The 21093-nt window shown below is 42.8% G+C and overlaps 1 protein-coding gene across 4 annotated transcripts in view; it reads left to right on the forward strand.

The window, feature by feature from the left end:
- Positions 1–2234, forward strand: part of LOC311226847 (uncharacterized protein) — a 90821-nt gene extending 88587 nt beyond the window's left edge. For all 4 annotated transcript variants that reach the window (XM_084312268.1, XM_084312270.1, XM_084312269.1 and 1 more), the window contains one exon: positions 164–2234. In XM_084312268.1, coding sequence (XP_084168394.1) covers positions 164–278 — 115 coding nt within the window. In that variant the 3' untranslated portion in view covers positions 279–2234. The remainder of the gene's footprint in view (positions 1–163) is intronic.
- The last annotated feature ends 18859 nt before the right edge of the window (positions 2235–21093 follow it).

Raw genomic sequence — 21093 nt, forward strand, 5'->3', positions numbered from 1 at the left:
CAAAACTATCAACCTCTGTAGCACCAGTGCTATGTGCAAAAAAAGTTAACGTACAGCCCTGCTCACCTCGTCTCCTCTCACCTCGTCTCCTCTCACCTCGTCTCCTCACCTCGTCTCCTCATCTCGTCTCCTCATCTCGTCTCGTCTCCTCTCTGTGTTTCAGCCGTAAGGAGTGCTTCTTCTGGAGGAACCTGGGCTGCACCCGGCGCCCCAGCTGCCACTTCAGACATGTCCCGGAGCACAGAGGCATCGAGCAACAAGGCGCCAAACCCCGCTGAGCCAAGAATGACCTCCACTCCGGCCATCACCTTCAATAAAAGCAAAGTCACTCACTCTCGCACATTTTAGTAGTCAGTAATTTACAGGGTTTTATAAGTAGGGATGGCGATTTTCAATGTTTTTCAGAGATCGAGGAATTAAATAATAATTTACATTTCAGAATTGCATTTTAGAAAAGAAAGTATTTGAAGTTAACCAACGCGGCTGATGAAACGAACCCGGAACACATCATTACTGTGCTTCATACATGAACCCGGAACACGTCATTATATTACTGTGCTTCATACATGAACCCGGAACACGTCATTATATTACTGTGCTTCATACATGAACCCGGAACACATCATTATATTACTGTGCTTCATACATGAACCCAGAACACATCATTGTATTACTGTGCTTTTATATTCAAAAAAATATTTTTAAAGAAGTGCAGTTTAGGTCTATTTCCAGTCGTATTAAAGCCCATCCCTAGTTATAAGCCTGTGCGCGTAGCAGTATTGCTTGTGGCGGTGGGTTCTGTTGGAAGGTACCGAGTACCAGACGGGTCACTGAACTATTGTTGGGAAGAACAGATGGTTTTTAAAGATGAAACCACTGACATACTGCAGACATTTCTTTATTTGTCTCCTTTTTAAAAGGGAATTTTTAACTGTCCAATGGTTTATGCTGAAAAAAAATACGCTTCTGTTAACGTGACGATCCTTGGTTTATAAAACTGAACGAATTAATTGTTTCCCAAAAGCATCTCAAGTCTGATTCATGATGAAGATGGAAAAAGAAAGTTTGCTACTTATTTACGCCTTCATCCGGTTGAACATGACTCGTGACGCGTCGCAATTTAGTTTATTTCTTTCAAAAGTTTTAGTTGTTCGATGGCCGTTCCTGTACAGAGTCAGTGATACCCGTTCTTGTTTACACATTGACAGAAAACTGTCTCAAGATCGTCTTTGCAGTGATCTGTGTATTGATGGTTCATCGTGGCTGTGTATTGATGGTTCATCGTGGCCATTGACTGCTAAAATATTATTTCCCTCACTAATTTAGACAAAGGATAAAAAAAAAAGCTTGGCTTCTTTATTTTTTTGTGATTTTCTTTTTACAGTATCACACTCCCTTTCACTAGAATGACCTGACCTTGGGAGATAGTGCACTTTTATTCTGTAACTGTGGCTGTTTTTCCCCACTTCTCGCATCTTTACGCAACTAGTAAATTCACGCTACAAAGAAGATTCACTGCAGCTGAGCTGAACTGAGCTAACTGTTGTTTGAATCTTTCTTTGACAAACGGTTGTGTGTGAACTGGCCTTAATGCAGAGTAATTTTTTTTTTATCCACTTTTTCTCATTTTCTATTTTTCTCCCATCCCAATTTCGTATTGCCAATTCTCCCCTCCCCTGTCTTGAACGTTGCTAGACTATGCCCCCCACTGGTCGGCTGTAGTGAGGATAGAAGCCTTGCATCACGTGTCCCCTCCGGTACACGAGGAGGCAGCCTGTCACATCTTTTCACCTGCCAGCGCGGACTCTCGGTGGCGAGGAGTAACGCGTGGGAGGCTCACGCTGCCCCCGATACTTCCTGTCTCTGCTGTGCAAGCGTCACCCAACCGACCTATAGGAGTCGCTGTCCACAACGTCCAATCCCCACCCATCGACTTCCACCCGCTGACTCTGCCAAATGACCCAGTACGACGGCCGGCCCAAGCTGAAGGCAATGCTGAGACTGGGATTCGATACCGGAGTCTCTTGCATTGGTGACGAGCGCAATCTCCGCTACGCCACCCAGCCGCCTAATGCTGAGTCATTTTGAGATGACTGGTGCTTTTTTTTTTAAGTCGAGGTCTGGAATTCCTTAAACAGCCCTTTTTTTTAACAAGGTGCTTAAAAAGTCCCTAACATTCAACCATTTGCATTGAATATTTTGTTCATCCATGATCAAATTGTTCTGAATCAAGAAATAAAAAAAATCTGTTTTAATAAAATCTGATGAGTCATTTTGTCTCGCATGCTCCAACTGCTTTTAAAAATAGCATTTAAAAGTGAATTGTGACATCCTTGAAAATGAAAAATAGTGCAATGTCTGTGCGAACCCCGTCATGCATTGCTATCCAGTATCCACCAATCACTGGAAATGTATTAGCGGTTTATTATTGGTCATCCAGAATAATTGAAAATACTATACTACATACAACAGTGATGGATATGGTCTTGTTGGATATTTTTGACTAATTAACGATGTCTACAGTGATGGAGTTTTTATGTACCGGTCAAACAGACTTTGCTATATAGTTATAAGAATAACCATTGAAGTTGTTTAAATAACTACTTCAATGGTTGCTCAGTGGGAATCATGATTTCATTTCGTTTTTATATTTTATTTATATCAGAAGCCTCTTTTTAATGAAGGTATTCCTCTGTCCTTAATCTTAAATCTTGTTCTTAATCTCCAAAAAAGAAAAAGATTCTTCATTTAATTCTTGTCTGTTGCCGGTGTTCATTACTTGAATGATTGAATGTGTCTTTTGAACCAGCAGATGGCAGCACCAGCTAGTCTACTGCAATGTGTCTTTTGAACCAGCAGATGGCAGCACCAGCTAGTCTACTGCAATGTCTTTTGAACCAGCAGATAGCAGCACCAGCTAGTCTACTGCAATGTGTCTTTTGAACCAGCAGATGGCAGCACCAGCTAGTCTACTCCACCCACTGGTGGCAACGTGGGAGAATGCTTTCTGCTGCTCAATGTAATAAAAGGCATTGGCTCACCTTTGTCCTTTTAACCCTTTCACTACCACACTACCAAAGGGTTAACCCTTTAACCGACAATACAGAAGATTAACCCTTTCACTACCACACTACATAAGGTTAACCCTTTCACTACCACACTACAGAAGGTTAACCTTTCGCTACCACACTACAGAAGGTTAACCCTTTCACTACCACACTACAGAAGGTTAATCTTTCGCTACCACACTACCAAAGGGTTAACCCTTTCACTGACTATACAGAAGGTTAACCCTTTCACTGCCACACGACGAAGGGTTAACCATTTCACTAACTCACTAGACGGTTAACCTTTCACTACCACACTACAGACTGTTAACCCTTTCACTACCGCACTACAGAAGGTTAACCTTTCACTATACAGAAGATTAACTCTTTCACTACCACACTACAGACACTATAGTATACTAGATGTATAGAGTTTAGTTCACAGCAGGTTTTCAGTTCCAAGGTGTGTGTAGCTTGTTGACCTCATTCTCCTATATTGACGGCAGTGACATGAAAAGGCTGCACAGTAAATTGGAGCAGCTTATGGGTCGCAAAGCATGTTTCTACCTAACGTTTGTCCACATTTGCAGTTTACTTTGATGGAGGCAGCAGAACAACTGACTGTGTGATTATTATATCATTAAAACAACTGAGCAGTGTGATTATATCATTAAAACAACTGACAGTACTGTGATTATTATATTAAAACAACTGATATTACTGTGATTATTATATAATTAAAACAACTGACGGTACTGTGATTATTATATCATTAAAACAACTGACAGTACTGTGATTATTATATCATTAAACAACATGGTACTGTGATTATTATATCATTAAAACAACTGACAGTACTGTTATTATATCATTAAAACAACTGACGGTACTGTGACTATTATATTAAAACAACTGATAGTACTGTGATTATTATATCATTAAAACAACACTGTGGTTAGACAAAACTTGGCCATATGGATGAATTACTAGGGCGATATTGCATTTGATCGTGATTTCTTTTGACTGCGCCCTGTGCTGTATCGATTCCCCTATTTTTTCTCGACAAGCACAATCCAACATTATATATAACGACCTTTTCAAACTTGACAACATAAACATTGTAAATGGGCCTGAGTTTGTTTCTGTTGCAGTGTTTGTCGACAGGAAGCGTGTTGCTTTTTAACAGCGGAGCAGTGCAAGAATGTGACAATTTGACCATGTGACCGCGGGAGAGCGGCAGTGCGGAAATAGGCTGTCTCTAAGACAAACGCTAACCTTAACCAGCTCCTTAACAGCGCCTAAACTTAACCGTTCTAACCTTAACCAACTCCGAAACAATGCCTAACCTTAACCTTAACCATGCCTAACCTTAACCTTAACCATAGAAAGAATATTGCCATTCTCTAAGACAAACTCTAACCTTAACCAGCTCCTTAACAGCGCCTAAACTTAACCGTTCTAACCTTAACCAACTCCGAAACAATGCCTAACCTTAACCTTAACCATGCCTAACCTTAACCGGCGAAAGAATACACGTTAAAAAAAAATCACGTTAAAATTTTTTTTTTTTTTATGGGATTCGAACTTGTCAACAACGGACCGCAGGACTGCTGCTCTGCCAGGTGAGCTGAGCGCCGAATGAAAATCATGGCGGATTAGGGCGGTTACATAATTCCGCAAGCTCTGCCGCTCCGCTCTGCGGTTGCCGCACCTGCCGCGGGGTGTGTCGCAGCCAATCAGGGAAAACGCGGAAGCAACGGCAGCACTGCTCCGCTGTTATTAAGCAATAGGCCTGAGGGACTGGCGGCATGTATACCTTCCGCAACGGAATTCGGTTTCCGGGTTCCTCTGATTGGCCGCGACCGCCAGGTGACCACTCGCTCGCTTCCTCAATTTATACGCATGGAAGTCAGTGGCGGACTCAGGCTGTTTGAAGGGCAGGGGCGAAAATGAAAAAGGGCACCTGAATGAATGAATGAAAACTTTATTTAACAGATTGCAGAATGGGTACAATACAGTACGACTCAATACATACAATTGTTAAGGGGATGCAGACCTGAGAAAGACGTTTGTCTTGTTTCCATCAGGGTCCCCCATTTTCAATTCATATAGACATTTATGACATACACAATATACATGACATTTATGGCATAGGGACATATAGGTATTTAGTACTGATACATTTGTGACATAAGCGGTATTCAAATATACAGTACTGTTACCCCTAGATCCTGACAGAGTATATACATATGATGGGGAGGGGACTGTACATTAGGAGGGGGTGGGTGGGTGGGAGGGTAATATACATACGGCGGGGAGGGAATATATTCATGCGGTGGGGAGGAGACTGTCTATTAGGAGGTGGTGGGGGTTTTGGGCATTTACGGTGGCCAGTTTCGAATTGCAGCCTCCCGTAGGTGCTCTTTAAGTGCGGTTTTGAATGTGGGCAGGGATTCACATTCCTTTACAGCTTTGGGTAGGGCGTTCCACATTGTTGTGGCATAATTGCGAAACGTGTTTAGTCCCTTGTTTGAGCCGAATCTGGGTTTAACATGATTTGTTGAGCTTCCTCTGGTGTAGTGGTTGTGGTATTCACTGACCTTTGGGAAGTATTTTGACATGTACATGGGCACCCCGGTCGTATAGTGTATCTTGTAGACCAGGCCCATTCCAAGTTGCTGTACTCTGTTGTCTACTCTAAGCCATCCTAGGTTGGCAAAGTGGGCAGGGGTGAGGTGGGTTTTGGGGTTCAGGTCAAGTAGTAGTCTGACCAGTTTGTTTTGTGATGTTTGTAATTTTGTTTTAAGCGCCTTTGAGGTGCTTTGGTACCATGAGGTGCACGCATAGTCATAGTACCCTTGAATGAGTGCTCCTGCCAGAGTCTTCAGGGTATTCTTGTTTACCAGAGAGGAGATCCGGTACAAGAATCTAGTTCGTTGGTTGACTTTTTTTATTACATTGGATGCCATTTTGTCACAGGAAAGATTTGCCTCTAGGATGGAACCCAGGTAGGTAATTTCGTCTTTCCTTGTGACAATATTGTCACCCACTGTAACTGAGAATCCGTCGGTCTTGCTGAGTTTGTTATTTGAACCGAAGAGAATGGACTCTGTTTTGCCCATGTGTAATGATAGTTTGTTATCAGCGAGCCATATGCAGATTTTGCCTAGTTCCGTGCTGAGGGTTTTTTCAACCTGCAATTTGTTCTTGTCAGAGACCAGCAGGGCTGAGTCGTCCGCAAACAGGAGTTGCAGTCACAGGCTGACGACATGTCATTTGCACAACACGGGACCCCATCAGTAAGCAAAAAGCTATGATGCGTCATGTATGATGAAATAGTCTTCATCCTTGATTAAGATTAACATTAGAATAACAGACAATCCAGATTAATAGTATAACCACACCTATATGATAGAAACACAGGGAACAGTACACCTTTAACATTTTTATTTCATAAAACAGTTTAACAGTTCAAGTTAATTCTCCTCCCCTTCTCTCCTCATGTCCTCTCCTCCTGTACTCCCCCTCTCCTCTCATTCTCTCCTCCTGTCCTCTCCTCCCCTTCTCTCCTCCTATACTCCCCTACTCTCCTCCTGTACTCCCCTTCTCTCCTCCTATACTCCCCTTCTCTCCTCCTGTCGACTCCTTCTCTCCTCCTGTCTCCTTCTCTCCTCCTGTCCTTTACTCTCCTTCTCTCATCCTGTCCTCTCCTCCTGTCCTCTCCTTCTCTCCCGCTCTTTCTCTCCCTCCCCCTCCCTATCTTCCCCATTCTCTCCATTAAACTGACTATATTGTACCACCTGACTCCTCCCTCCTGCCATCCTCTGTCCTCTCCTCTATCACCTCTAATGAAAATATGTTGGTTATTTTCATGGACAGATTTGTATGTGCTGGCTCTCCATTACTGCAATGGAAGGGAGATGGTGGGTGGGGGAGTCATAGCAGAATTCGTCTTTTGGTCCTCTGTTTATTAGGGGTGCACCGATGTATCGGTCGGGTATCGGTATCGGCCGATAAGTGCCTTGTTGACTGCAATCGGCCGATAAGCTCAAATGTGCCGATGGCAGTAGCCGATAAATTTAGTCGCGTCCTGCACAACGGCGCCGCCCCCAGTCCCCCACACACAAGCTACTGCATCAAAGTTACTACTAAATATTCAACATTCTCTTTTGAGACTCCGCTTCAGACTCTTATCATTTGGCACTAAAAGCTAAACATTGTCACCGATATGGCTGTCCGCAACATGTCATTAATTGTGTATGCGAGGTGGTCGCTCAGTGACTACGTTAACATGAGCTAGGTTAGCTAGCATGAGCTACACGGGGGGTTGGAAGACTAACGTTACTGGTGAAAATGTGATTTACGTTGGAATACTCCTTTGCCAACTTGCTGTACTTTGCTTGCAGGTCTGCAGCCATTATTGCTGGATTATGAATAGCCCCAACTTTAGCCAAGGTAACGTTATGGCTAAACCTTTAACGTTAGTTAACGCTAGCTTTCAATGCTAATAACACAACCAAGCGAACCCATCACAGCTCCCCGTCAACACCCCTCTCTCGGGAAGATGGCATTTAAGAAAGTATCTGCTGTTAAAATGACACAAACATTTGTTTGTGGCATTAACGTTATATAGTTAGTGTTACACGTTCAATAACATCAGCATATTATTTACCCGAAGATAGCAAGTAAGCAAGGCATTACTCCGTTCATAGCTCAGTTCCATTCCGTTGCTCATTCCGTACCCAACTACCCATTCTGCAATCTGTTAATAAAGTTTTCAACCAGACAAATGTATAGAAAGGCTTTGTTTTATTATAACATTTGTTGCAGTAAAATCATTGTGTCTCGTTTGGTCATGTCGGCGGGCAGCTAACGTATTAGCTTGTTGTGGTTCTCGCAAGCAGATCAATGGCAGCATGCCCGAAAGTAGAAAATGAATAAAAGCTTGCCGATTGGTGGTAAGAACAGCAGGAGGTGGGTGCTAGCGGTGTGACGTAATTGGCCGAATCGACTGTCAATCAAAATGGTTCTATTGCATTGGTTGAGAGAATAGTATCCATCTGCAGGCCGCCAGACAATACTGGGAGAGGGATAGTGCTACATGGCATGGTGGAATTAATACCATAAACATATTTCTTGATGTTTCCTTTTTTTAAGTAAGTAAAGAGGCCTACAAATACAAACATACACATACAAATATACAGTAGTTTCATTAAAAAAAAATATATATAAAAAAAAATAAAAAATTAAAAGAAATTACAAATACTTATTTTTTGCCACAAATATCGGTATCGGTATCGGCCGATTGTGTTAGTTGAACAATCGGTATCGGTGGCCAATTTTCATATCGGTGCATCCCTACTGTTTATATATGTCAATGACCAGGCCCGGACTGGCCATCGGGAGCACCGGGAGTGTTCCCGGTGGCCTGGCCTGCACAGATAAAAAAAATAAAAATAAAAAAAAATATATATAATTTCTTTTTTTATAATTTTTTTTTTTTGCCAGGCCATTGTTTCTAGTTGTGGCGGCGGCGCGGCGCGATAGTTAGATAACCTAGGTGGGTGGGGAACAACCAGGATTTCACTGTCTGCGACAGAGTTGGAGAACTATCTGACTCTCTCCCTCGGATCACACACACACAATGGAGCCGTGCTGCCGCTTGTGATTGGTGGAGGCGGGACCAGGTGATACAACTGATTGACAGTGGAGGCGGCGAATGGAATGGCAGATGGCACTCTGCAGAATACTGTAACAGCCAGGCAGTGAGCCAGGTAGTTTTGTAATAATGAAAGGTCTGTTATTTAATGTTTGTGTAAGGGCTATTTTAACTGTTGATGGGTAGTGCATCAGTAAAGTGAATATGGTATTGTGCTCTTGCTCTGTTTGAATAGGTGGAGAGAGTGGTTAACTGTATTATAATAGTAAATAGACAAATATGTTGTGTTCTTGCTTTTTTCTTTTTGAAGGTGGAGAGAGTAGCATTGCTAGTGCCACAACAGTTTTATTTTAGGTTCATAACAGTACATTGTACTAAGCAATTGTTGGCTCATTAGTTTGTGATTCACATGCACTAAAATTCACCAGAATGCAGGAAATTAAGTCTTTGTAACAAAAAAAATCCTGGTGGGGGACCCCCAGACCCCCCGCTTAAAAAGTGGCCTGACTGGGGCTATATTTCGCGCTATATCTCCCGGTATGAATTATTTCCCCAGTCCGGCCCTGTCAATGACCTCATTATGATCTATTGGGATATCCCTCTCAATTGAAAGCAGCATAAGATCAGAGAGCCTTTTTTTCCCCACATCGGTTTCTGAGCTGGGTTTTGATCAGCTTCAGTTTAGAGAATGATCGCTCTACTGAAGCAGTTGTCACTGGTATTGTAGCATATGTTTTGAGGAGCATGGTTATATTTTGGAAAACAGATTCCACATCATTGTCTTTAAGGCACTTAAGCGCAGCTTTGACATTGTTGGAGGGGAGAGCATATGAAGAGTGGAATACCTTGAGTTCGGTGACAACATTCTCTTCCTCTACATCAGTGGTCACCAACCTTTTTAAGCCCAAGATCACTTTTTTTTTTCTTTTTTTTGGTGAAGGCAAGATCTACCTATTGAAGCGTTGAGAGAAAAAGACAGCCAAGATTGTACTTTAAACTAAATGACTTTTATTTGCCTGTATTCTAATTACATGCAATGCTTTGGTCCAACATTAAAACGTCAAAGTAGAACTATTATGTACTTTCTCAGTCAGTGCTAAGTGCAGTCATCTTATGCAGCATCACTTTTCACATCAAAACAAAAGTAGAACTGTAATGTGTACTTTCTCAGTCAGTGCTAAGTGCAGTCAGTGCTAAGTGCAGTCAGTGCTAAGTGCAGCATCATTTTCACATCAAAACAAAAGTAGAACTGTATGTGTACTTTCTCAGTCAGTGCTATGTGCAGCATCACTTTTCACATCAAAACAAAGATAGAACTGTAATGTGGACTCTCAGGGTAAGATCATTATTTTTTATTTTTTTTTTATTTTTTCATGGAAAGATCTACAGGGACAGTCTCAAAGATCGACGGGTTGGTGACCACTGCTCTACATCATAAAACTGGCACACACCTGTGACAGATACAGCAGCTGTGTCGTTTGTCATGCCCTTCCAGTGAGTTGAGATGGTAAGGCAGTGAAGACCTGATAGGATTGACCCAGTAGGCGTGTCATCCTTCCCTTTGAATCTTCGGTGTAGCTCATGGGAGAGTATGTCAAGAAAGGTAAAGAACACCTTTCCCCGGTAGTGCTCCTCCAAGTCTTGGACTTGGTAGTCCTCTGTAGCAGATTGAGAGCTATACCTGTACCTTTGAGGTACCTTCCTGCGTCTTGTTTGTCCAGGTATTTCTTCTGGCACCTCAATGCCTGCTGCCTCTGCTTGCCCTTTTGCTTTTGAGAAAAGGACCTTGAACTCCTCATCCTTCCTCATTGCTTTCACTCTTTGTATGACTCCCTCCGCAATGGTGTATGATGCTGACAAGTCAAGGTCTTTTCTCTGAAGTGAAGCAGATGCGATGGCAGTCTCATTGAAGACAGGTGTGGCAATCTCCATGCATAGCATAAATTCAAAATCTATGCTACGCAAGAGCATCCGGGCATCACCTGCTGCAGAGTCTGGTGGATCACTATCAGCCATGTTCTGAAGCAGCTTCACCACAGCAGAAAGGACCTTCAGGGATCTCAGAGCATCTTCTCTACACGCCCACCGTGTGTCAGACAGCCTTTTCAGTTCACAGAGTCTTTGGCCAGGGTACATGGTCTGTTGCATTTTCACAAACGCAGCGTGGCGTTTTGGAGATCTGGATATAAAAGTGTACTAAATAGAAAATTGAACAAAATGCTGGCTTGATTTGGCACTCTCCACCAAGACCAGGTTGAGACAGTGGGCATGGCAGTGCACGTATAAAGCTTTCTCATTGTGGCTCTGAATTCGCGACTACAGACCGCTGTAGCTTCCGCTCATATTTGCGGCTCCATCGTAGCCTTGGCCCCTGATGTCTTCCACTTTTAATCCATTCTCCTCAAGGAATGTCATCACAACATTCTCCAATTCTTTTGCTGTTGTTCCACTCACATCACAAACTTGTAAAAATCTCTCCTTGATTTCCATCTGATGGACAAAGCGAACAACAAAGGACACTTGTTCGACATGAGAAACATCAGTTGTCTCATCCAAGAGAATGGAGAATATTTTGGAATCTTCCATTTCTTTGAGAATTACTCTTCTGACATAGGTGGCAAGGGCACTGATTATGTCATTCTGTGTCTTGTAGGGTAACAGTGATGTCTGTGGTTTTTTCTGTTGAGACTGGATGTGATTGATTTTATCAAGGTGCATTTTGATGGTGGAGTCATATTTTGCAAGTAGCTGTACAAGTTCAAGGAAATTCCCTTTGTTCAAAGATGTACCACTTTCATCATGACCCCTGAACACCCCATCTTGCCGTGCAAGATACAATGTGATGTCTACCAGTCTTGTCATTAGCTCCCTGGTTCTTTGTCGTTCATGTTCTCTTTTGGCTTGGCCTTCTACGTCTGCCCTCCTGAAAGCCTCTTCCAGTGGTCTCTGTTTGAAGTTGCTCCATCTTACCATGCTTACCATATGTGCTTCTGTTTGTTTATGCTCCTTAATTTTCTCTGAGCCTTTTCTCCAATTATTAATTTACCCTTAAAATGAAGATAACAGTGTATAACGTTTTATATATAGTTATCCCCAAGCATACCCCATATTTAGCATAAATGTTCACGTTTAACCATTAGAGGGGCACCAATAGGGCATGTCCTCTAATTTTCTCCACTCAAAAGGGCACTTTTGCGTGACATTATTTAACCGTCGGGGCACATGGTCAAGTTTAGACCATTGGAAGGGCACCAATGGGCACGTCCTCTCATTTTCAACACTCAAAAAGGGCATTTTAGTGCAATGTTTTCAACTGTGGGGGCACATGGTCACGTTTAACCATTAGAGGGGCACCAATAGGGCACGTCCTCTAATTTCTTTTATTATTTAACTGTGGGGCACATGGTCAAGTTTAGACCATTGGAAGAGCACCAATAGGGCACACCTTCAAATTTTTCGCCACTCAAAAGGGCACTTTAGCGTGCATTTTTCAACCGTGGGGGCACCAATAGGGCACATCCTCTAATTTCTTTCACTCAAAAGGGCACTTTAGCGCGCGTTTTTCAACCGTGGGGGCACCAATAGGGCACATCCTCTAATTTCTTTCACTCAAAAGGGCACTTAAGCGCGCATTTTTAAACCGTGGGGGCACCAATAGGGCACATCCTCTAATTTCTTTCACTCAAAAGGGCACTTAAGCACACGTTTTTCAACCGTGGGGGCACCAATAGGGCACATCCTCTCATTTCTCTCACTCAAAAGGGCACTTAAGCGCGCGTTTTTCGACCGTGGGGGCACCAGGGGGGTGCGGTCGCCCCCCCTGCCCCCCCCCCCCATGAGTCCGCCAGTGATGGAAGTATTGACTGAATGAATGAATGAATGAATGAATGAATGAATGAATGAATGAAAACTTTATTTAACAGATTGCAGAATGGGTACAATACAGTACGGCTCAATACACACAATTGTTAAGGGGATGCAGACCTGAGAAAGACGTTTGTCTTGTTTACATCAGGGTCCCCCATTTTCAATTCATATATGTAGCATCCTGAATATTCGACTATTATTCAGAAGTGCTGACTTAACCTTTTATCTCCCCTTTGTGCACAAAGACATGTTAACCAGTTTCCCTTGACATTCTCCTGAACAATGACGCGAGTTTCTCCTTCTCTCACCGGCTGGAATATGGATTATAAACACTAACTGAATCATATTCAATTCACCCAGTTCTTCCTGTGGGGCTAGTTGGCGGTGCCAGCAGGGGGCGGCGGTGGCAGGCGGAGCGCAGGAGGGAGGCGTCGAGGAGAAGCAAGTCACCTGAACGGAAGTGGAGAGAAACAGCCTCTTCGGCGTTGAACGTGAACCTGAGAGGACGTATCATCGAGGAGCCCCGTCGTGGAGCACACGGGTGAATGTAATTGGACTCAAGTATATTTCGGGTTATGATAGAAATATAAGCGCTAGTAGCGTGTTGAACATCCGAACGGAACAACCCTAGTGATACAGCGGGTTATCCTAGAAGTAAGCGGTATATTGAATTGGCTAATGCTAACTGTATCCCCTCCAGCGAGGTACCCCCGGCAAGCGTTGCCTGAAGAGAGCGGGTGGTTAGAGGCACCGTGCGTTGCTGCATGTTCGATTAGCAGGAGGGCCTTCTCAGACCCACAGAGTAGCTTCAGTTAAAGGGGAACTCCAACATTTTGGGAAATTAGCTTATTTAACATCTTCCCTGGAGTTAGACAAGAAGATACATACCTTTTTTGTCTCTGTGCGTGCATTTTAGCTTTGGGAATAGACGCTCCGTTAGCATAGCTTAGCTTCATCACTGGAAGTGAGGCAGGACAGTAGCCTTACATTGCCTTACAGTGTATTGCAAGGTCTGACATTGACCAAACTTGATATGCATGACCTTGGTGGGCTCTAGGTCAACTCCTGAAAAGGGGGTCAATGTCAGACTTTGCAATCAAAAGTTAGGGGGCTAATAACCCTTGCCATAATTTCAGTGCGCCCCCTAACTTTTGATTGCAAGGTCTGACATTGACCCCCTTTTCAGGAGTTGACCTAGAGCCCACCAAGGTCATGCATATCAAATTTGGTCAATGTCAGACCTTGCAATACACTGTAAGGCACTGTAAGGCTACTGTCCTGCCTCACTTCCAGTGATGAAGCTAAGCTATGCTAACGGAGCGTCTATTCCCAAAGCTAAAATGCACGCACAGAGACAAAAAAGGTATGTATCTTCTTGTCTAACTCCAGGGAAGATGTTAAATAAGCTAATTTCCCAAAATGTTGGAGTTCCCCTTTAAGGTAGCCATCAGATTATCACGCGCGCCAACACAGCTCGTCGACCAGCAGCTTGTCAGCACCGGCAGTCAGCAGCCTAGCACGGGAGTTCGTCTCGTCGGAGCAGAGGACGCCGCCTCTCCAGCAGAGGTCGCCATCACCCAGCACGCGCCTCCAGACTGCTACTGCCCCCCTGCCTACCACAGCTTGCTAGCTCCTGGGACGAGAGCGTTCGACGCCATCTTACCACCCGGACGAGTGGTGGTGAGGGCGAGGCCGCCATCTTGGCTAAGTACAGTGGCACTTCGGTGACCAAGATCATATCGTACATTACACAGTGTGTCGCGGCCTACAGGCGAAGATAATGGTTGCTAACCACAGTGCATAGGGGTACCCCACAAACATTTCATGCCGGCATTAGTTAGGACTTTTGTTTGGTAAAGTGGGCCCACATTTTCATTTCATTTGAGTGTAATAACGTGTATGTTCATTCATAATAATTTCCCATCCAGTTAACCCTTCTCTTCTTGGGGGTAACGTAACGCTGCCATATATGTAAAGCCTTAGAGGGGTATTATTATTGGTACTAGCCCAGACGTGGGTAATGAGTCAGTTATCTTTGAGTCTGCAATATCTGAGTCTATATTATTTGGGTGTACAATATCAGTTGTCTGCAAGGTATTGAGTTATGACTCGAATAATAGGAGAACTACATTTCATTTGACTCATTGCTATTGGATATTTGTAACTGACCAGTCCTTAAATAACACTAAAGGATGTAGATGGGAGTCTTGTGTGTGTGTCAATTCCTGAGCCTTAACACTAACCCTTTTGGTGCGGGTAACGTTAATACATTTAACCCTTTCCTACCCACCTTCCCCTTTCAGTTATTAAGGTCTCCAGTGTCACTGAGGGAGGGTACTGCTTGCGGGAGGAACGAATCTATTTATTCATATATCAGTCACTAGGTGTGTGAGGGTTAACGGAGGTATTGGGGGAAGTGAGAGCGAGTTGGGGAGTACTGCTGACCGCCCCGGAGAGGCGAGGAAGACCAGAGTACCAAACCAGGTTGGTAAATCCCGGGCCCCATCCACTCCCACTGCCGGCCCCCAGTTTGACGCTCCAGGCCCAAAGACGAGGGTGCAGTCAGACGGAGCTCTACTGCGTCCCGCTACCTTGTGACTGCCAGCAACCGTTCCCACAAAGCAGGGATAATCCACCCAGCTACATATAGAACGACTACGCCGTAACATCATTAAAAAAATATACCGTTAACTGGAATATGTTGTGCCTTTACACATATGTTGGATTATGTAATTGGTTTGTCATGACAAACAAATAAAAAAATCGCGATTTACCCGCTGGCTACAACAACACTCAGTGACTGCATGTAGTCAGAGCCAGAGCTCAGCGATGCCGCTCGCGGCAGCACATTCTCGCCGCGGGCTGAGCTCTGGTGTCTGCTGGAGCAAGCCAGAGACAGCCGGCGATGCGATATTTTATTTGTTTGTCATGACAAACCAATTACATAATCCAACATATGTGTAAAGGCACAACATATTCCAGTTAACGGTATCTTTTTTTAATGATTTGTTACGGCGCAATCAATACTTCCATGCATTCAGGACCTCCATGTTTTGGGGGTATTCATCAGACAAATCGGATCCGGGGATTCGGCTCCCATCAGTCGGGCAAGAACTGCGGGTTTTCAGCCTCTCCCCTCTCTCCTGGAGCTTATGGGGGAGCTTAGTACGCCTGCCTCTGAGGAGGTGGCTACAACATCAACACACAATGACTACATGCAGTCACTGTGTGTTGTTGTAGCCAGCGGGTAAATCGCGATTCTTTTATTTGTTTGTCATGACAAACCAATTACATAATCCAACATATGTGTAAAGGCACAACATATTCCAGTTAACGGTATATTTTTTTAATGATTTGTTACGGTGTAGTCGTTCTATATGAATTGAAAATGGGGGACCCTGATGTAAACAAGACAAATGTCTTTCTCAGGTCTGCATCCCCTTAACAATTGTGTGTATTGAGCCGTACTGTATTGTACCCATTCTGCAATCTGTTAAATAAAGTTTTCATTCATTCAGTCAATACTTCCATGCGTATAAATTGAGGAAGGCAGACGCGGGACGGACCTCTGCCACTACACACAGCAGAGCGGCAGCGGTAGCGTGGGTCACGTGGGGGTCGCGGCCAATCAGAGGAACCCGGAAACCGAACTCTGTTGCGGAAAGTATAGACGCAGACCGGCGGGCTGAGGGCCCTCGCTTCCATTGGCTGATTTGGGTCACGTGACCGTCCCACCCAATGGCTGAATTGGAGTGTTGCACTGCGGGCATTGGCTGATTTGGGTCACGTTGCACTTAACAGATTGCAGAATGGGTACACGTGACCGCCACAGGCCCTGATTGATTGATTGAAAACTTTATTAACAGATTGTAGAATGGGTACAGTGACCGATTGATTGATTGATTGATTGATTGCAAACTTTATTAACAGATTGTAGAATGGGTACAGTGACCGATTGATTGATTGATTGATTGATTTATTGATTGAAAACTTTATTAACAGATTGCAGAATGGGTACAGTGACGTCACAGGCCCGGATTGATTGATTGATTGAAAACTTTATTAACAGATTGCAGAATGGGTACAGTGACATCACAGGCCCGGATTGATTGATTGATTGATTGATTGAAAACTTTATTAACAGATTGCAGAATGGGTACAGTGACGTCACAGGCCGGGATTGATTGATTGATTGAAAACTTTATTAACAGATTGCAGAATGGGTACAGTGACATCACAGGCCCGGATTGATTGATTGATTGATTGAAAACTTTATTAACAGATTGCAGAATGGGTACAGTGACGTCACAGGCCCGGATTGATTGATTGATTGGTTGATTGAAAACTTTATTAACAGATTGTAGAATGGGTACAGTGACCGATTGATTGATTGATTGATTGATTGAAAACTTTATTAACAGATTGTAGAATGGGTACAGTGACCGATTGATTGATTGATTGAAAACTTTATTAACAGATTGCAGAATGGGTACAATGATGTCACAGGCCCGGATTGATTGATTGATTGAAAACTTTATTAACAGATTGTAGAATGGGTACAGTGACCGATTGATTGATTGAAAACTTTATTAACAGATTGCAGAATGGGTACAGTGACGTCACAGGCCCGGATTGATTGATTGATTGATTGATTGAAAACTTTATTAACAGATTGCAGAATGGGTACAGTGACGTCACATGCCCGGATTGATTGATTGATTGATTGAAAACTTTATTAACAGATTGCAGAATGGGTACAGTGACGTCACAGGCCCGGATTGATTGATTGATTGATTGATTGAAAACTTTATTAACAGATTGCAGAATGGGTACAGTGACGTCACAGGCCCGGATTGATTGATTGATTGAAAACATTATTAACAGATTGTAGAATGGGTACAGTGACCGATTGATTGATTGATCTGATTGATTGATTGAAAACTTTATTAACAGATTGTAGAATGGGTACAGTGACCGATTGATTGATTGATTGATTGATTGAAAACTTTATTAACAGATTGCAGAATGGGTACAGTGACGTCACAGGCCCGGATTGATTGATTGATTGATTGATTGAAAACTTTATTAACAGATTGTAGAATGGGTACAGTGACCGATTGATTGATTGATTGATTGATTGAAAACTTTATTAACAGATTGCAGAATGGGTACAGTGATGTCACAGGCCCGGATTGATTGATTGATTGAAAACTTTATTAACAGATTGCAGAATGGGTACAGTGACGTCACAGGCCCGGATTGATTGATTGATTGATTGCTTGAAAACTTTATTAACAGATTGCAGAATGGGTACAGTGACGTCACAGGCCGGGATTGATTGATTGATTGAAAACTTTATTAACAGATTGCAGAATGGGTACAGTGACGTCACAGGCCCGGATTGATTGATTGATTGATTGAAAACTTTATTAACAGATTGCAGAATGGGTACAGTGACGTCACAGGCCCGGATTGATTGATTGATTGATTGATTGAAAACTTTATTAACAGATTGTAGAATGGGTACAGTGACCGATTGATTGATTGATTGATTGATTGATTGAAAACTTTATTAACAGATTGTAGAATGGGTACAGTGACCGATTGATTGATTGATTGAAAACTTTATTAACAGATTGCAGAATGGGTACAATGATGTCACAGGCCCGGATTGATTGATTGATTGAAAACTTTATTAACAGATTGTAGAATGGGTACAGTGACCGATTGATTGATTGATTGAAAACTTTATTAACAGATTGCAGAATGGGTACAGTGACGTCACAGGCCCGGATTGATTGATTGATTGATTGATTGATTGATTGAAAACTTTATTAACAGATTGCAGAATGGGTACAGTGACGTCACATGCCCGGATTGATTGATTGATTGATTGATTGAAAACTTTATTAACAGATTGCAGAATGGGTACAGTGACGTCACAGGCCCGGATTGATTGATTGATTGATTGATTGAAAACTTTATTAACAGATTGCAGAATGGGTACAGTGACGTCACAGGCCCGGATTGATTGATTGATTGAAAACATTATTAACAGATTGTAGAATGGGTACAGTGACCGATTGATTGATTGATCTGATTGATTGATTGAAAACTTTATTAACAGATTGTAGAATGGGTACAGTGACCGATTGATTGATTGATTGAAAACTTTATTAACAGATTGCAGAATGGGTACAGTGACGTCACAGGCCCGGATGCGTATAGCTTATCCGCAACAGTAAGTGACTTCCGGGGTAGGCCTGATTGGCCCCGACAGGCACGTGACGCGCAACTTTCTCTGCCGCGCGGCACGCTCCGCGGAGCGGAGCGGCAGAGCTTGTGGAATTACGTAACCGTCCAAATCAGCTATGACTTTCATTCGGCGCTTCAGCTCACCTGGCATAGCAGCGGTCCGCGGTCCTGCGGTTTGTTGTTGACGCGAGTTCGAATCCCATGATTTTTTTTTTTTTAACGTTATTTTTTTTTTAACGTGTATTCTTTCGCCGGTTAAGGTTAGGCATGGTTAAGGTTAAGGTTAAGGTTAGGCATTGTTTCGGAGTTGGTTAAGGTTAGAACGGTTAAGTTTAGGCGCTGTTAAGGAGCTGGTTAAGGTTAGAGTTTGTGTTAGAGAATGGCAATATTCTTTCTATGGTTAAGGTTAGGCATGGTTAAGGTTAAGGTTAGGCATTGTTTCGGAGTTGGTTAAGGTTAGAACGGTTAAGTTTAGGCGCTGTTAAGGAGCTGGTTAAGGTTAGAGTTTGTGTTAGAGAATGGCAATAGACAGCCTATTTCCGCGCGACAGCTCTCAGCAGCCTCGTTGCGCGTCCTGAGTTTGCCGCGTCACGTGCCTGTCGGGGCCAATCAGGCCTACCCCGGAAGTCACTTACTGTTGCGGAACAGGTACACGCGGCCCGGATTGATTGATTGATTGATTGAAAACTTTATTAACAGATTGTAGAATGGGTACAGTGACCGATTGATTGATTGATTGATTGATTGATTGATTGATTGATTGAAAACTTTATTAACAGATTGCAGAATGGGTACAGTGACGTCACAGGCCCGGATTGATTGATTGATTGAAAACTTTATTAACAGATTGCAGAATGGGTACAGTGACGTCACAGGCCCGGATTGATTGATTGATTGATTGATTGAAAACTTTATTAACAGATTGCAGAATGGGTACAGTGACGTCACAGGCCGGGATTGATTGATTGATTGAAAACTTTATTAACAGATTGCAGAATGGGTACAGTGACGTCACAGGCCCGGATTGATTGATTGATTGATTGAAAACTTTATTAACAGATTGCAGAATGGGTACAGTGACGTCACAGGCCCGGATTGATTGATTGATTGATTGATTGAAAACTTTATTAACAGATTGTAGAATGGGTACAGTGACCGATTGATTGATTGATTGATTGATTGATTGAAAACTTTATTAACAGATTGTAGAATGGGTACAGTGACCGATTGATTGATTGATTTAAAACTTTATTAACAGATTGCAGAATGGGTACAATGATGTCACAGGCCCGGATTGATTGATTGATTGAAAACTTTATTAACAGATTGTAGAATGGGTACAGTGACCGATTGATTGATTGATTGAAAACTTTATTAACAGATTGCAGAATGGGTACAGTGACGTCACAGGCCCGGATTGATTGATTGATTGATTGATTGATTGAAAACTTTATTAACAGATTGCAGAATGGGTACAGTGACGTCACATGCCCGGATTGATTGATTGATTGATTGATTGAAAACTTTATTAACAGATTGCAGAATGGGTACAGTGACGTCACAGGCCCGGATTGATTGATTGATTGATTGATTGATTGATTGAAAACTTTATTAACAGATTGCAGAATGGGTACAGTGACGTCACAGGCCCGGATTGATTGATTGATTGAAAACATTATTAACAGATTGTAGAATGGGTACAGTGACCGATTGATTGATTGATCTGATTGATTGATTGAAAACTTTATTAACAGATTGTAGAATGGGTACAGTGACCGATTGATTGATTGATTGAAAACTCTATTAACAGATTGCAGAATGGGTACAGTGACGTCACAGGCCCGGATTGATTGATTGATTGATTGATTGAAAACTTTATTAACAGATTGTAGAATGGGTACAGTGACCGATTGATTGATTGAGTGATTGATTGATTGAAAACTTTATTAACAGATTGCAGAATGGGTACAGTGACGTCACAGGCCCGGATTGATTGAAAACTTTATTAACAGATTGCAGAATGGGTACAGTGACGTCACAGGCCCGGATTGATTGATTGATTGATTGATTGAAAACTTTATTAACAGATTGCAGAATGGGTACAGTGACGTCACAGGCCGGGATTGATTGATTGATTGAAAACTTTATTAACAGATTGCAGAATGGGTACAGTGACGTCACAGGCCCGGATTGATTGATTGATTGAAAACTTTATTAACAGATTGCAGAATGGGTACAGTGACGTCACAGGCCCGGATTGATTGA

Source organism: Notolepis coatsorum (genome assembly GCF_963971535.1).
Source record: "Notolepis coatsorum genome assembly, chromosome: 4".
NCBI lineage: Eukaryota > Metazoa > Chordata > Actinopteri > Aulopiformes > Paralepididae > Notolepis > Notolepis coatsorum.